This window comes from Micropterus salmoides, unplaced genomic scaffold (genome assembly GCF_014851395.1).
Source record: "Micropterus salmoides isolate LMB-PRFRI ecotype aquatic unplaced genomic scaffold, ASM1485139v1 Ms_hic_scaffold_6, whole genome shotgun sequence".
NCBI classification, from domain to species: domain Eukaryota; kingdom Metazoa; phylum Chordata; class Actinopteri; order Centrarchiformes; family Centrarchidae; genus Micropterus; species Micropterus salmoides.
In genome coordinates this window covers 30643366-30660510 of record NW_024044348.1, presented here as the reverse complement: position 1 = coordinate 30660510, position 17145 = coordinate 30643366, and the positions used below count along the sequence as shown (strand labels likewise).

Here is a 17145-nt window from a genome sequence, read left to right as displayed (position 1 = left end):
ATAAAATGTATCACAATTTTGATAACGGAAAGAAATTTACATGGACCAAAAAAGGCTAAAACTGTATATTTAAGTATGACAGTGAAGACTGAAATATTTCATTAAAAAACAAGATATTTACCAGCTGAAAAGTCAGACAGCTAAATTAAGCTAAATGACATTGCTAAATTAAAAAATGTGATGTTGTTTAAGGAGAGAAAGGAGGGTGTGCGTATTCAGATTTAGATTGCATTCTAAAGTTATAGTTCTTTAATTTGACAGTGTTTCAGTGTTGTGTAACAGTGTAACCTATAATTTAATAATTTACAGTTTCCTCTACATTAAATAAAATACTGTGCTGTAATGTCAAATGTTTTTTGCTGAGGAGCAGTGTCAGTGTAAGAAAAAAAAAAATGTTTGTGTGTGTGCATCTGCAGGTGGAGTTTGAGTGGCTGCGGCAGTACTGGTTTCAGGGCCAGCGCTACGCCCGCTTCTGCAGCTGGTGGACCAGACCGATGGAGCAGCTGGAGAAGAATTGGAGGCTCATGGAGACGATGGTAAGGCTGCTCAGACGCGCTGCTGCCGGTCACGTGGCAGCCTCACTGTCTTGTTTCTCAGCCTGCGTCGTGTACTGAAGTCAGTGTCACTCATATACTATACTAACCCTTCAGTCGCTAAATTACATGTATTTCTTTAGTAGGAAACTATGTTTTGTTTCTTCACAAGTTCAGGTTTACGGACACACCATCCTCAGACCTAGCTTTTACAATGACATCGTTCCTGTTTAAGAAAATAGATGAATACAAAAACATAAGTCTAAATAGCTTTTTTGAAAATCTAGAAAACCACATGTATTGTAAATAAAAATGAAAAAAAAAAATCAACAAAAAATAGGTACATTTTGCCCAAATAATATTGAAAGTGAATACTACTACCAAATTTTTTGGGACTAGTGTGTTACTCATTTAGTAATAGTGGTTTTATCTATCTAAGTGCTCAACATGCCTCCGCTTGTGATTCTTATGCAGACTACATAAGTGATCAACTGGCTAATAATGCTTCTCACAATGGAGGGTGTGTTTAAAGTTACATGATGGATCGTCTAACCACGGTGCATTATAAAGGATGTGTCATGTGTTAAGTGTAGCTTCACAGAAGTTTTATTAGAGAGGAACGTGGCTGCACAGCTATTAGTTAGACACCACTGTAAAGGAATCACATTTAGTAATGTCAGGCTCATAATTAAGTCACCTTAGTCACAGCTCTGCACTGTACACATGTGCCGCAGAGACACACACAGACACACAGCCCTGTAGATATACAACTCACAAACTCACACAGATACATGCTTGGTCTCTCTTTCTCTCCCTTCCCGCGGGTTCTATGCAGTCCCTCGCTCATAGCTAGATTTCAAAGAGTGTGTGTGTGTTTGTGTGTTGGTGTGTGTGTTTAACACCCAGACACCAGAAGCAGCAGGGGGCACTCTTGTATCACTGTAGCAGCAGCGGAGGGAGCGAAAGAGCTGTGCTCCTCTTTTCCTCTCCGCTCCCTCTCTCCCTCGCTCTCTTTCTCTCTCTGTGCATCTCTTTATGTCTCTCACCCACTCCTGCTGTCTCTGGGAGCTCTCTGTCTCTGTCAGTGTCGAGCGCTGAGCAGTAATCACATCTAATGCTCAGGCGGGGATAAAGACAGGGGCTGGAGGAGAACAGCACTGCTGCTGCCGACGCTGCTCGGCTGTAGTCATGGTCTCTCTCTCTCCTCCTCTCTCTCACTTAGTCGAACAGCCTGGCAGAGGGTGGGTGGGTGACGGGGTTAGTAGACAGGGGCTAAACTCATCTGGAGCTCCACCTCCGGGCCCAGATGAAGTGTGCGATTTGGACCTGTATTTAGAAAAGGGCATCAGTGAAATGTGAGGTCTTTCTCTCTCTCTGCTGCTGTGTCTCTGTCTCTCTGTAATGGGCAAGCAAACCATATCCACTGTGTGTGTGTCTCACATGCGGTTGTGTTTGTGTCATGCAGTAGAAACTTTACAGCATCATACTTTACACAATGCAGCAAATGAAATGTGAGCCACTTTTTATTTAAAAGAAAGTGAAATCAATAAAAGAAGATTTTTGAAAATGAGGATATATTCATATTTTTTGGAAAATAAAATTAGATGTAGTATTTTTATATTTATATCTCAAATGACTGATGTGTATTTATAACAGCTAAATTAAATTTACTCACATTCTGTCAAATTACTCGAAAGCAAGTATATCTTCTGCAGAAATGCATACTGAACCTTCGCACAAATAATACAATGGTGGATGCATAAATGTAATCACTCGCTATTGTGATGAAAGACAACATTATTGCTCTCGCAAGCAATATTTACATACATACATCGACCTCTGATATGCTGATGAAAGGCACTTTATAGATGTGACTTATAGATTTTCCTTTTTGATAGCTGTGGCTTTTCTGCAGTTAGATTAAAACGGATTTCTCTAAATTACTCTGAGTTATTTAAATTATGTGGGTTCCCCCCCATGATTCCTTTATTGCATATATTTTACGTTTTGAAGCTGGCAATTGACAGTATAGTGTAATTTTGTGAAATACAAGTGACCTACTGTGTGCAGATGCTGTTTGCCATTTATTTATTTAGATTTTTCTGTTCCTGCCTGCAGAGTATATTTTAGTACAGCATTATTTTTTGTCAAATTTGATATCACCATGGGTATTTTAAAATAACAAATATATGTCTCTTTAAATAGGGTTTATAAATTGACACTGTTGTTTTATACACTGCGCTGTGGCAATAAAACAGCCTATTGTTTTATCCTGCTAAAATAGCAATACAAACAGCCAGCCTTCCTCTCTTTATTGTCATATTTAGCACACAGTGTTGTGGGATGCGCCGGGCTATGTATGCGTTTGTTAGTCCGTATGAAGAATATTGCAATATGGGGGGACTAGCTCCTGTTTATGGATACTGTCGCTCCCTGGGGCTCCCTCTCTGCTCCTCAGCCTGTTGTCATGCAAATGCTCATCCTTCCATTTGAATGACATTCTGATAAAATACATAAATAAATAAATAAAGAATCGACACAAAACAAGTCCACTTGCTCGCTCGCCTCTTTTTGGTACCTCATGAATTCATGTGGCTTCTTGATAGAAACAAAGAGATGTGCTGCTGAATAAACTTCAAGTGTAGTTATGTGTATTTTAATGTACAGCAAAAAGTGTAGTGTGTCTGTGTGTGTGTCTGTGGTGGTGGTGGTGGGGGGGGGGGTTAGTGTATATAAGGTAAAGGTTGTTTCTGGAGGGTGGAAAAAGGAGATTAACTTAAAGGTTTTACATTCCCCTGTGATCCAAGGTGCTAAAGTCCGTTTAGACCTGCCTCGCTCGCAGCTGCATGTTCCCTCAGGACTCTATCATGGCTATCATACAATTGTGACATTTCCTTAAACTAGCAACAATGAATAGCTTCCGCCTGACTGACAATAGAAAGAGAGTCTTGGCTTTATGCAGAATATTTTAAATACCAGTGTGGTATTTTTTTTATCTTTCCTCTTTTCACCGTGGGGGAGAAGCGACAGCGACGAGCCCGTGAGCACATCTCCCCTTTTTTCTCCTGTCCTGTGTGTATGTGTTTGTGTGAGTGTGTGTACCATTGATGTTAATGTATGCACTTGGCATGACTTTAATTGATTTAGCAGCTCTGCTTGCACAGTACAGTTTTTTCCCTAATTTGTCACTTTCCTGACTTCTGTGGCTGCTCATCTCACAACTTCAAAAGCCACGGTGGATGCAAAGAGATTTATTTCAATGCCCCCCCCCCCCCCCCACACACACACACACACACATGTTCGTTCTTTCTCTTGTTCTCTCCCTCTCTCGTTCCCTCTATCTCGCCCTATCTCTGTCTCTTTCTCACACTTTCTCCCTTATTTGACAGCAGAACGAGCCTTTTAGATGGAAATCTTTTCAACACATATCAAGGAAATTAATCTACTTTCATAATAAATGGGATCCATTGAGTTGAATACATTTGTATACTTCAAGATGTACAAAACAGGAAGTGCTATCGGGGCCATGTCTTCTTCTACTCCATTCACCCAGCCTGTCACTCCCTGTTTTCCCAATGGTTTGGTCACACACATATACGCAGTGTACACACTTTTCCTCTCGTTGAAAAGTTCCCTCCTCTGATTTGCAATAGAGCCTGACTTTTGCGTGCACGCACATGTGTATGTGCAGGGATGCGCTTAATGACCATTTCACAACCCCCCCCCCCCCCCTTTAATAACTTTCTTCGGAAACAATCTGGCCTGCTCAGAAAGGTTGCACTGCAATCATACGCAGCCTGGCCCGGTCGCCATCGATAGCTGATTAGGTTATTGACCTAGCATGTGGAGGGTGGGTGCTGAGGAGTGGTCGGGGACGGAGGGATGGAGGGTAGTGAGCTGTAGGGAGAGTCTGTAGAGACAGGCACAGAGAGGGGGAGGAGGTAAAAAAAAGAGAGGGGTTGTGTGTGTGTTGGGGAGGAGGCGCGGGGGGTCAATGTAAATGTTATTGCTGTGTGAGCTCATTTGATCAAAGTCCTGGAAAGGTTAAGCGAATCCAATCTGGTTTTGTATGGCAGAGTGGAGACACAGGCGCTGGGGAAGAAACCCCCAGGACGGAGAATGGATTATCATATTGGCGCTGGAGTAGCAGGGGCCTCCGACGGACAGTTTACCCAGCCCGTAATGCGTTTAGACAGCAATTGGCCTTAATAACCTTTATTGACTTCAGCGGGTCAGTGCCAAGAATCTAATTATCAAAGTGTATCAATTTCATTGGAGTTTAGAGTTGCACCGCTCACAATAATTATTTTAAGGTCGGTCCGGGGCAATTAATCCCTTCTCCACTTATTTGATGGCTTTGTAAAACATAATAAATGTTATGGTTTCTGTTGTGCGTTTCACCGTAAATAATTTCAGGGAGCAATTTTTTGTAATGTATTATTTGGAGAGCTTGCCGTGCTGGACCAGATGAGGGGGGAAATGCAGCATATTTCGAAAGCTAGAGGCCACAGCTGAATCATGTTGCAGATGTTTACCAGTAATTTTTCTCTTTCGTTCGCCGTTTTACTTGCACAGTCAGGCAGAGTTTTATACCCACTTTATATGCACACATGGAACCCAGATTAATTATAAGTGTGAACTAAGCTGTAAACTGTTTAAAGACCATTTATATTGCTCATTATGAAGCCATTTATTATCTCTTACATTAAATCACACTGTGTTTATGCATCATATTGTTTTGCATTTTAAGCTCTATACTGTGGAAATAGGCTTATACATTTAGTATATTCCAGTTCTTTGAGGTTCTTACGCATATATACAATATGTGTGTGTGTGTTTGTGTGTATGCATGTGGGTTTGTTTGTATATGTTTGTGTCCATGTGCTTTTATGTGTGTGTGCAGTGTGTCCACAGTGTGAATGTGCAACTGCACAGTAGTTTATCCTTCATTGACAGTCAATACGTGCTGTTACCTGGATTGTAGCAGCTGTTTTTCCTTATCGCACAACATAGACTAGAGGTCTAATCCACACGTTCATTATTGCACGGCCTTGTTTACCCGTGGCTCTATATTAGCTTGCTTGCTTTGCCCTATTTAGACGGAGCTGTATAAAAAAGAAATTACTCAAAGATTATTGTTATTATTCATTTAAAGAGGAAATATATGGCTTATAATACATTTTACATCACGCAGCAGCTTGTGTTTGGAAATATAAAATGAAAAGAAGCAGGAAGAGAAAGAGAGAGAGAGCGAGACAGAGAGAAGGGAGAAAATGTAGCGGTGCAAAGGTATTTGCAATTCTCTTTGAAGTCCCTATTCAACAGGGTAAGCTGAATTTTCGGCAGTGCCTGATAGTGTTCTGCGTAAATGCTTAAACCCCTTTAGAGAATTTTCATGGGCAGATACGCGGTGGCTTGAAGGGAGCGTTTATGTTACCTGGAGCCAATGCAGCCCGCTGCTTTGTACCTAAAGATGTACACTAGCAGTGAATGGAATCCCACAGAGGTTTGTCTATGACAGAATCTCACTGCAACATCGCTGTAAGCCGAAGCAGGGGGGAAAAAAATACGAACAGATTTTACCCTGTCACTTCTCAGCTGGCTTCTCACATACGTATTTATATACATGGACACAGACATGGCTGGACAGAAACACTGGGACAGACATATCCTTACTTGCATGTACAGTGGTGTCCATTTAGGAAAGTATAAAAGACACTTTGTGGTGAAGGCTCTTATAGTAGCACTGTTTTCAGTTAACACATGCGAGTAACAGTTTGAAATGGAAAGAACTGCAGTTGAATGTTTTTTTTCGGTCTCTTTCATGGATTTACTTTGAAGCTATGTTGCATTACTGCAACATTCAGTTTATTTGAATATTACATAGAAGAATAAAGTTGGCCTATTCAAATGTGCACACAGAGACATGCGCACACATGGCTGCCAATCATAATTGCTCTTGTTGTCAGAGCTCATAGTGTTTTACTATGTATTACTGTCTGTTAGTGAACAAAACCTAACACCAGCTCATCTTTCCTTCTTTGGAACAACTCCTTGTGGAGCACTTTATCATTTAAAATGATTAAAACAATTCCTCATGTATGTGTGTAATTATTTCTCAATAACAGGGTGTAGACGTGTACCGAAAGCTGAGGAGCTGTTGAGAGTTATTACAATTTCATTCCTACCATAGACTCAGACCTGAGCGAACTTGTTTCGGGGCTGTGGATGACTAAATTTGGAATGTATCAGAGGAACTTCATCATTGACCTTCTGTCACATTGTGCAAACTGCAAGTGAAACAATGCCGTTGTTTTACGTTGCTGCCATTTATGACAGAAAATGAGCTCATCGAAAACCCCCTACTTTTTTTTATCTTTGTACCCATGACTGTCAGCTACAGTATGGAGTAGACCTCTCCTTTACAATGAGGGGGTGGGGAATTTTATTGACAGTGGTTTGGATAATTTATTTTGTTTGTCTGTGAACTGTGATGCTGACAGTGTTTTTACTGTATCAGCAGGCTTTGAAGGCGGCTTGTCTCGTCTTCTTAGAAAACAAATGAGCACTTTACAGAGACTGATCTGCCTTATCCGCTTAGCAGCTTCCTCAATCCCTACATTTATTTATTTACTTACTTATTTACTTACTTATTCATTTACTTACCTCTGTCTGGATTTGGTTTGATTTCTGCACCCCAACTCCCACCCACCCATAGCCACCTCCTTCTCTTCCTCTCCCTCTCCTCATCCTTGGCCTCGATCAGCAAGATAAGCCTTCAGAGGAGGGGAGATAACATCCATTAAAGTGGTAAAGAGGAATTATGGGGCAGCCCAGATTAATCACTGCTCAGCTTAATCGCATTCAGTGCGGACAGCGGGGTTGGCTGCAGGGCCCAGCTTTTTCCTGTGTCATACCAACAGAGAGAGAGATGCAAGGAAGGAGTGTTTGTGTGTGTGTTGAAAAGTGCCAATGTGGGGGAGAAAGGATAAAAAGATGAAAGAGAGATTTCATAGCATCTCATAGCAAAACCTGCCCCTCTTATAGCTGACTAGAGACATCACCCATAACCAGCGCTTGATATATAATTATTCCAGTACTTTGATCCAGGTGTAATTGTTTATACTCACAGGCAGTCGTGTCAAAGGGATGGAGTAAAATAAATTACCACAGACACAAGAAAACACATTGATTTGTCACTAAAAGCAAATAAAATAACTTGAAATCTTGTTCAATTTATGTATGAAGTTTTAGTGCATATTTAATCGTATTGCATATTAAATACATGGCCAGAGCTTGTCTATCACTAGTAATATTTCTCATTTTCAGAAATAGCAATACACACATTGAGATGTGGTGCTGAGCTTCTATGAGCCGGGGGGAACAAAAATAGAGCCCTCATACTCTGAAATCTGTGCACACACGTTTATTAAAATCACTTGAATCTGAATCTGGATCCTCATCAGGTCTTGTGGTTGATATCCTTATTATTGTTTATCCGTATGCCAACTCAAATTAATTTCACATTTATTTGTACTGCCCCTAATCACAGTCACTCAGTATCAGAAGGCTTCATGTCTCCCACACATAGTGAAACAATAAATTATAACCGATTAATGTACATGAAAACAGCCCACCGCTAAAATCCCACTCCAAATCTTAATTAGAATTCTTTCAAATTAAACATAAGGGTCGATCTGAGAGAAAAAAAATAACCATTTTTCTGGCATTATTACGCACAGGTATGATCAAAAACCTCAGAGTAATATACTGGACAAAAAATAAGCCTCAAAATCAAATATCACCAAATTAATCTTTTCATCTCTGAAGAAGCCATAATCAGCTTTTTGTTCGAATGTTGCAACTAGCACAGCAAAGTACTAACCACTTAATACCTCGGTGCCTCGCTAATTCTTCCAAATGACTGGCGCAGCTATCATGTTGTTTTAAAGCCTAGTTTCGAAAACAGTTGGGTGATCCTGATGGGAAGACAGTGTTAAATTCTCTCATTCGCTTGAAGACACGCAAAGAAAAGAAGGAAATATGGGAAAAGATTGTTGATGATAATTGTATAATTTTGTGGGTTCATGGGGGGGTTTAGATAGGTGGAAAAGGGGGCTAAATATAGGGGGGTTGCTTTTTCAGAAGTGAAGGGAATTGAGATAACAGTAAAGATTTAAGTTGGAATCAGAGTGTGCGAGAGAAAGTAAACCAGAAAGAAATGAAAAGCTGATGCTGTAAACAAGGGGATGTGAGTACAGTCAGGAAGAAGTACAAGTCCTGGGAGCATTCTGGGAAGTTCCATGCCTTGTTTTTATTTTTATTTTTTGCCCGTGCACCTTTCAAAACAAGGCATGTACAGTATGAAGAGGATAACCCAACAGAGATCAAACTTAAGATGTGTGTTTTCTGGTAAAGCAGATTCTCTCCCATGTGAAGCCTGAAAGAAAAATCCCATTTTTTACAACCTGCTTTTGTAGTTTTAACCATCAATCCTATTATGTTTTTACTCAACAACTTTTCATTGTTGACATCCCAACACTAGTAGCCACACCTTTGCATGGGAGTTTAGGCAAGAAACAGTGTTGTTCCCCCAAATCCCGAAGTATTTAACTCCAGGATGTTTTAAAACCAGAGGTGTACACACCTAAAGTGTCCGTTATAAACCTCCATTGCATTACTCACTGCATGCATAACTGCTGTAATTATTGTAACTCAAAGATGAACCAAGAAGTTGCTGTGCAAGATCTACCTTACTTTTACAACTGACTGTAATAATACATATTAATTTTTGTCTTTGTTTTCACTGGACTTGTTTAAAAACCTGTCTGATCACTCAAATATATCTAAGCAAAGTTTTGGGCTGTTTCACACTGGTGAAGCAGACAGCGGCCATCTTTCCAGGTAGTGACTGGCTTCCACCCTTATATCCTTCCCATGCAGATAGAGCGATCTGATGGGTGGTGTTAAATGGGTGAGATGTAGGACAATGTAATTAACGCTAGTCCTTTAGCGGGCCCCGCCTCGCTCCGCTGGGAGTGCCTGATATAGCGCTCATTAATTCCTATTTGTGTGTAATGAGAGGGTCATGTTGGATGTAATAAATGGCTCTTTTATTTGGGCGAGAGCTGTGGGGCGGCATCCTCTCCTGGCTAACAGTCTCATAAACACCCTTTAGCCGCTCTCATCAGCCTCACTTACACACACACATACACATAAAACACAATTGTGGGGGACAAAGTATACTGTGTAAATGTAGGGAATAATCAGATATCAGAATAAGATAATCATATTTCTATTAATGATAACCAGTAGAGATAACCACCAGAAAGCCATTAGTAGCACCATATCAGCATCACATGTTAAAAAGTTGCAGTATGGTAATGAAGTACAGATTGACTGAAATGTTCCCAGGGGCTTTGTTCAAATGCTGATCAAAAGTTTCAACACTTTCAGCAAGAGTTGGCAGCTGAACAGCTTTACAATTAGGGGCTATTTTGTAGAAAGATTAAACCAAGAATACAAACGATCAGCAAACGTAAATGTCACAAAAATGAGTTTGAACTTGACTGCTTTTTGATGATACAAGTCAATCTAGATTTTTGATTCATTGCAATAATTAGGTACATGGTGTAACTCAATTGAAAGTGTGCTGTATTCACTTTTAATTCCCTTTAATTAATTAGATAATGATAAATAATAATTGTGATAGCGTCTGTGTCTTTTTTGCCAGATTGAAGTAGACAGCATTTTATAGTCAGTATGTGAGTCCATAATCCAGTTATATGTCACTGCTTCATGCTGTGTTCCATCGTCAGTGACTGTATAGCAGCGTAGTGCCGAGAAAACTGTTTAAGGCAACAAGGCTGCCAGTCTAATCACAACAGGGCTATAGGTAAGCACCAGATTAAACACTTGGTTTTTTGTCACATAATGCACAGTGCTTTAAATGATCAATACTAGAACTTGAGGTACAATGACAACAGAAAAGACAGAAAATATACTGACTACCCTAAACCTGTCTTAGTTTTAAATTAAACAAAAACTTGAGCTGCCATAATTGAAATAATATCACAAAAAACAAACAAAGTTGTTGAGAATGTTGGCTCATCTTAAATATTTTGTCCTCCCATTCAACTCCCAGGTTTATCCATGAAACCAGGGTTTGGCTATGGCCTCTACTACACAGACCTTATGGCTTTTAATAAAGTAAACAGTGTTTTTATGGTAGCGAACCTGCTATTTTGGAGATCCTAATCCACATAGTCATTCTTTTTCACCGTACCTCTAAAAGAAATTCACATTTGTTGTCAGACTAGACATATAAGAGGGCCTGTTTTGTTTCGCTACAGAAGCTCCACGGTTTCCAGCCAGATGCAAAAATTGAGGAATCACTGCACTTCAGACTTCTTGTAGTCAATCAAAACTTAGTAAGCAGCACATTTCAGCCCCTGCAGGCATATTCCCCCTCTAAAACAAAATTCCTGTCTGCAAGCGTGTCTAGATGGATGGAAACCCTTCTTATTGGTTTAGCATTTGAAGACCTGAAGTATGGTGCAGTGTGTATTACACTGTAACTTAGGGTCTTAGAAAGGCTGGCTTTGGCCCCACTCAGCAAAAAGCTTTTTACTGGCAGGAGAGTGAGGTGCTGATCACAATCTGCTATCTAGCTAGAATCTGGACTCCGCTTTCATATACTGAAAGAGAGTAAGGGGGTTTTAACAGAGCAGAAGGTGCTTGAGTGTCACGCTCATCACAAACATCTCTGTCTAGCTCTGTCTTCATTGTCCTGAATTAGTCAAAGCGCCTCTCAAAGCTTTCTTGTGATGGATGGATGATGCGTTCTTGCCAGACCAGTGAGGACATTGCACAAGTGTGTGTGTGTGGGTTTGTGTGTCCCCTGTCCCAGCCTGCTGGAGAGCTCATTCAGACCAAAAACTATGTGGTTTAGCCATTAAGGTCAACTGGATCCGCACTCCTTATCATGACACAGAGACAAAAGGCCTCACAAGAAACAGGCCGGTGAATTTTTTATGTGATATTTGTGGGCCCAGTAGACTACGACCCAACAACAGATTTGCCTTTTCTTCTCGATAACCAAAAGGGAGCACCACAAAAGCCTGTGAGTTCTGCTTCATTTGACCCGGTGGAAAGCATATGTCCTTCCATCCCGCTTCTTTTCTACCAAGAAGATGGACTGCCGTTCGGACCATAGAAAGCCTGTCTGCCCACTTGAGTGTCCTACAATGCCTTCAAACAAAATCACTTGTCAGGGGTCTTCCCTTTTTGGGAGTGTCCACCCCCCACCTCCCCAACCCATTGTCACTTCAAACATGTTGCTCTGATGTTTCAGACACATTTTTCTAATGTTTTACACTCCATATAATCTGCTGTGTGTAGCAAAGCCCATTTTACTGGCTGACATAATTGATGGTGCCTGTGACCCTGCAAAGGTCAATCTAGCCGAAAGGTCTTGGTTTCTATCACCACGGAGACTGCGAGAACACATTAACACACTCACCCCCACGTACACGGTAGAAATTAGTGATTTCAATACAAATTTATATATTTAAGTATCTTGTTTTATCATCATTTAAAAATGTAGACAGACATTGAATAAAAGACTTTGATGTTATGATATTATGTTTCCAGAAATTCTATAATCTAGGTCTCAATTTTGAACCACCTGTAATCATGTGACAGCAGGCAAACGGCAAGAAAAAGAAAAAACACACACACACACACACACACACTTTTTATGACTTCTAGTGTGATGTCACAGAAAAGTGAATGTGTTCTGGGCTTATTTCTTCCTGGGCTAATATAATTTTTCCACCGGTGGAGAGTCCCCCCCAAGAGCAATGTAACTTGGTGGTGGCATGCAGCAAACACACACAGATCCCTTGTCCAGACTGGAACTGGCCCTGGCAGGATCACAGCTCCCAAGTTGTTTATATCAGTGAGCAGAAGCTATCCATTACCCCGAGCAAGGTGCCTGATGCCTTTTTCCACCAGCGGTCAAAGTGATATTGGTTTCTTGTATTAGAGGGGAAAGGGAGATGTAGGCAGCGGGCAGTCCGCCAAACTCCCACTCCCAAGGCCTATGAAATCATATGTCAGAGCAGTTGAGCTTAACCTGTGGCAGAATTCAGTGGATTGTCTGAATATTTGGAGAACGGGGTTAGACCTTAAAGCTTGAGATACCTTGCTAGCCATGTTGGTGAGCAAGGGGAAGTCAAGTTAGGGAGAAATTACAATAAAAGGTAGAACTGACAAAAGGTTATACATCATTCATTTTACGAATCTCATGTCTTTGCTATGGTTTGGAAATGTGGTTCTCTGTCCCGAGTGTTGCCCAAAATCAACTGGTCGGGTGTTATTCTCAGGTGTAAATATGTCTTTTAGTGGATTGCTATAATTGAAACCAACAGAGCTCTGAGTCATCTTCCTGTTGACCAGGTTTAAGCCCCACTGATTTTAAAGAGTTTAGACTCTATCTGGTAATTACCAGCATTAAGAAAACAGATTATAAAACATTTCCTTCTTTTCATCACATGAGGTATTGAATCTCGGAATGCTACACAGAAAATACCTTTTCCATGAATGAGATTAGGAATAAAATGACCTAATGGAAAGTTAACCTAAACAAACAACACCTCTACTACAGAGTGAAGTACATTTGGGTAAGTTCCAGATACTGTGTAGGTATAATAAATGGTCCATGGCCAGACAGTTATCAGTCCCTTCTGCAAATGAAAGATAGATTTTTCTCAAAACACGGCTTAATCTTTGGAGGGTAAGTCAGTCTTGATTAGATTGGCACCTTAATGCAGGAAATGTAATTTTTTAATATATGACCCATTTCATGGAGAGTTTAAGTGCTTGCATGTCGTCACTATGGGTTAAAGCCCCCAGTGTTTGCTCAACAGAAAAGAAAATAGGGGGATAGATTACTATATTAACTATAGTTAGGGCCATGCCTGCCTCTATATGGGCACATAGGCATTTTGGCACACAGACAGGCGAGTCTACTTGCCTGTTGCTGGGCCTGTTAGGTGTGGAGACTGCCAGTCTGATAGACAGAGGTTCACTTAAGATGGGTTTCACCATGGTGGCAAATTAACACCAGCCACCAGGCAAAACCCAGGGAATTTTGATGTTACTGGGGAGATTGTTAACTACCTACCTTTTTTGGTAACCACCCATCATTTGGATGGTCTATTCTGGTCTCGAAATCACCCATGTCTGTGAAAATTGTTAAAAAGGGAGGTAAATTTAAGGATTTTCTTTTTTTTTTGTGGCCTGCAGACATAAAAGTTTCCTATTTAAGAGAGTGCCAGTAAGCTTAAGAGTGCTCTGGGTCCCCTGAAAGACCTGGTCTAAAGTCAGCTAAGGCATTTCATGGGGTGTTAACAGTTTCTCAGACACTCTGGTGGTCAGCTAGTAGCTCTGTTTTATGGAGTGTAAACCTTCAGTTGTGCATGCATCTTTTTTTAAACCTTCCTCCCTTTCAGCGCTTGCTTCCTAGCTATTATGTGGCCTGTGACAGCTATTCTGTGAAGTTTTAAGGGATGTGCATCATATTGCACTGTGCATAGCAACAAAACATCTCCCCGTTCCATTATTCTGTGTTGAGTGAGTGACATGTTGTTATGTGATGGAATAGACAGATGCTTGTTGGTGTTAAGATACAGTCCTGGCTCGAGGTGTTAGTGAGCCACCCCAGGCTGCCCTCGGGCCACCCTTCGCTTGGAACACTATCATCACTCCAGCTCTCCACCAACCAAAATATCACCTCAGCCTGGCTGCGTGTTTGTTGACCTGCTTCTGCACAGGGCTTGAAATGTTTATGCCTATCTGTAGTAAAATAGACATGGTTGAGTTTGGGGTCTGAGGACCAGGTAGAGGTACCCAGGTCCTCCTTGTCCTCTTGTTCACCTCGGGATATGGCCTGGGTCAGGGGGACATCTGTGGTCAGCATCAGGCTGACAGAGGTGGAGGCTGAGGATAGCTACTGTCATCAAGGGGTAAATAGAAGGAAAGAGGGGGCTGATTAGTGCTAACACAGGCCCCGAGATAAAGGGCTGTGGTATTGCCGTGGCTGACCGATGCTGGACTCGACCAGTAAACAACCAGTGGGATGTCTAAATGGCCTGAGGATCGGCCTGTGGCTTAACCTGAAGGCCTCTCTCAGCACGCGGTCTTCTAAACACCAGATCATATGCACACAAACTCTGGCATGCAAACACGCATACACACATTTTCATGGGTAGGAGGCTTGGTAACACACATTCACATTACTAGAGGCACACCTATACTCACAATAATTAGCACAGGACAAACAGCTTTTTTCATACACACACACAAATGTACACACAGTCTCAGGCATACACCTTGTTTGGCCATTAATTTATAGACTGTAACATACAACATGGTGATATATAAACATGTGGACTTCAGTTTAGCAGTTAGTGAATTGTAGTTTTGATTGGCTGTATTTTTGTTTTGTTTACAGTGAGAATAAGCTCATTGGATTGCACTGTATATACTTCCTTGCTACTCATTCTGTTCCCTAGTCTGCTTTGGGAAGAGCTGAAGCAAGCTCAGAAGCATGTTGGAGCAGGTTTCAGATCAACTACGAATCACTTGCTGTATTTGAAACACTGAAACTGTGCTACACGGCCAGCGTGGCAATATGATGTCAAGTAGCTAAGATGCTGATACAGTTTGAATGCACTTTCTGGCACTTTCTTATCCTGACACTCATCCCAGAAGGATGGGGTTTGATCCAAACCGAAAGGTACAGTTTCCATAGGGAGTACAGCCAGCCCTGCTCCCTCCTGGTCACCGTAATCTTTGGTGTCTCCTCCAAGTCAAGTGTAATCAGTCACACGCTGCCACATGTTTTGACACCTGTCCTATGTGGTATGGAGGAAGTAAGCATATTACTCTGTCTGCAAATCACACTCCTCTCCTTTGGAAGTACGCACACACAGACAATCAAACCTATCTTCACATGAAGTAAGACAGACAGGTGGATTGTCAGAAAGGGATTAAAAAGAGGGAGAGGGGAAGAAATGAATGTTCTCTTACATTGTGGGTTTTTTGAAAAGGGGGTTGGATGACTGGGGAGGCGAGTGACTGTTAATGGGAAGAAATGAACGCGCTTTACTGGTGGATGTGACAGGAAGAGACTGTTCTTAACAAGGCGTCAGAGTCAGTCAGAGTTACAGATCCATCACTTCTCAGAGGCTGGGAGAAAGGGGGTGCGGGGGGGCTTTTAAGGATATTCAGAGAGGGAGAGAGACTGTGAAGGGTAGAAAAGCAGAGGGAGAAAGAGGGATTTGAGTGTGGCTGACAGCACTGCATTTAATTTGGGCTGCCAGATCCTTTTTCATTTGACTCCCTCTCAACCAGCTTAGAGGCTGCGGAGGACTTGGAGGCGAAGGTTTGCCAGGATGTCTCAGATTAGCACTGATGTGCCACGTCACACTTTAAGCTGGCCTGTAATTCATGTTCAACAGGAGGATACTCACACATTACACTGTGCTGTGCAGGACGTGATTAATTGACTCACACTCTAATATTGGGTGTAATTTGCCCATCCTCTGATGTGAAACTGACTTTATACTAGACTTACTGTATGTCGCCGTCCCAGGGATGTTATAATGGAGTCTTGGCTCAGAGCTGTGTAATTTCTAAACTGAGGATAGAAGCTCAAGGATGGAGGGAATTGCTTCAGGTAGTCTTTTCACTCAATTATATGCACTTTAATATGGGAAGATTTAATAAGGCCAAATAGTTTTGATATGTCTTACTCAAGTATGTAGTGGGTGGTAAACCGGCCAATATCATTTTTGCCATTGTTTTAATAAGACAGTTTTCTCCTGTATTGCAAATGAAAGTTTCCGTAGATAAGGATCGTGTGAGTTTTTTACAATAGCGTGTTTTTCCGGTGGTCCAGGTCATGCTGTAGTTTTCATTTAGTTCTACTTGATGCATCATTTGTTCTACTTCTGGCTCTCTTTTTCAGACCATGCTCTTCCTGGCTACGGTGGAGGAGGAGGGCCAAGCACAGGAGGGAAGGAGGGAGATGGCTGAAACCCTGCTGTCTGCCTTGACAGACAGACACCAGCAAAGACAGACATGGAGAGACAGGTAACACAGTGTACCACCAACTTTGTTCCCTTCGTTGGTCCTCGAAAAATAAATTGCTGACATAGGTGTGGAACAGATAAAGTAATGGAATGGGAACCGCCATCACTCAGCTATTCTGCTTATTCAAAATAGTCATGTTTTTACACACAGACAACATGTATTCATACATTTTGCTGTGGGCTGCTCAGAAAACTCTGTGTAGTTATATGAGCATCATAACCAATAAACAGCAGCAAATATTTAGTGAACCCCCATGAAGGATAATGGGACCCAACCAAAACATGTTGCTTGTATTATCCTTACAACTCACACTTTTATCCAGCTGTGATAACTAATTTGTTGGACGGATCAGAGCTGTTAATATGTTGAATGATAGCAAGTAACACCAATTGGCCTCACTTTATAATCATGAGTCGTGAACCTTAGTTCCTTGTTTAAGGTACCTTCTAAAGAG

The 17145-nt window shown here is 41.4% G+C and overlaps 1 protein-coding gene across 3 annotated transcripts in view; it reads left to right on the top strand.

Moving 5' to 3' along the window:
- fto (FTO alpha-ketoglutarate dependent dioxygenase) overlaps nucleotides 1-17145 on the top strand; it is a 114870-nt gene that overhangs the window by 34764 nt on the left and 62961 nt on the right. For all 3 annotated transcript variants that reach the window (XR_005442196.1, XR_005442197.1, XM_038701285.1), the window contains exons 7-8: nucleotides 417-536; nucleotides 16567-16691. Coding sequence is in view for 1 of the 3 variants with exons in the window: in XM_038701285.1 (XP_038557213.1) it covers nucleotides 417-536; nucleotides 16567-16691 (245 nt within the window). In the remaining 2 variants the exon portion in view is untranslated. The remainder of the gene's footprint in view (nucleotides 1-416; nucleotides 537-16566; nucleotides 16692-17145) is intronic.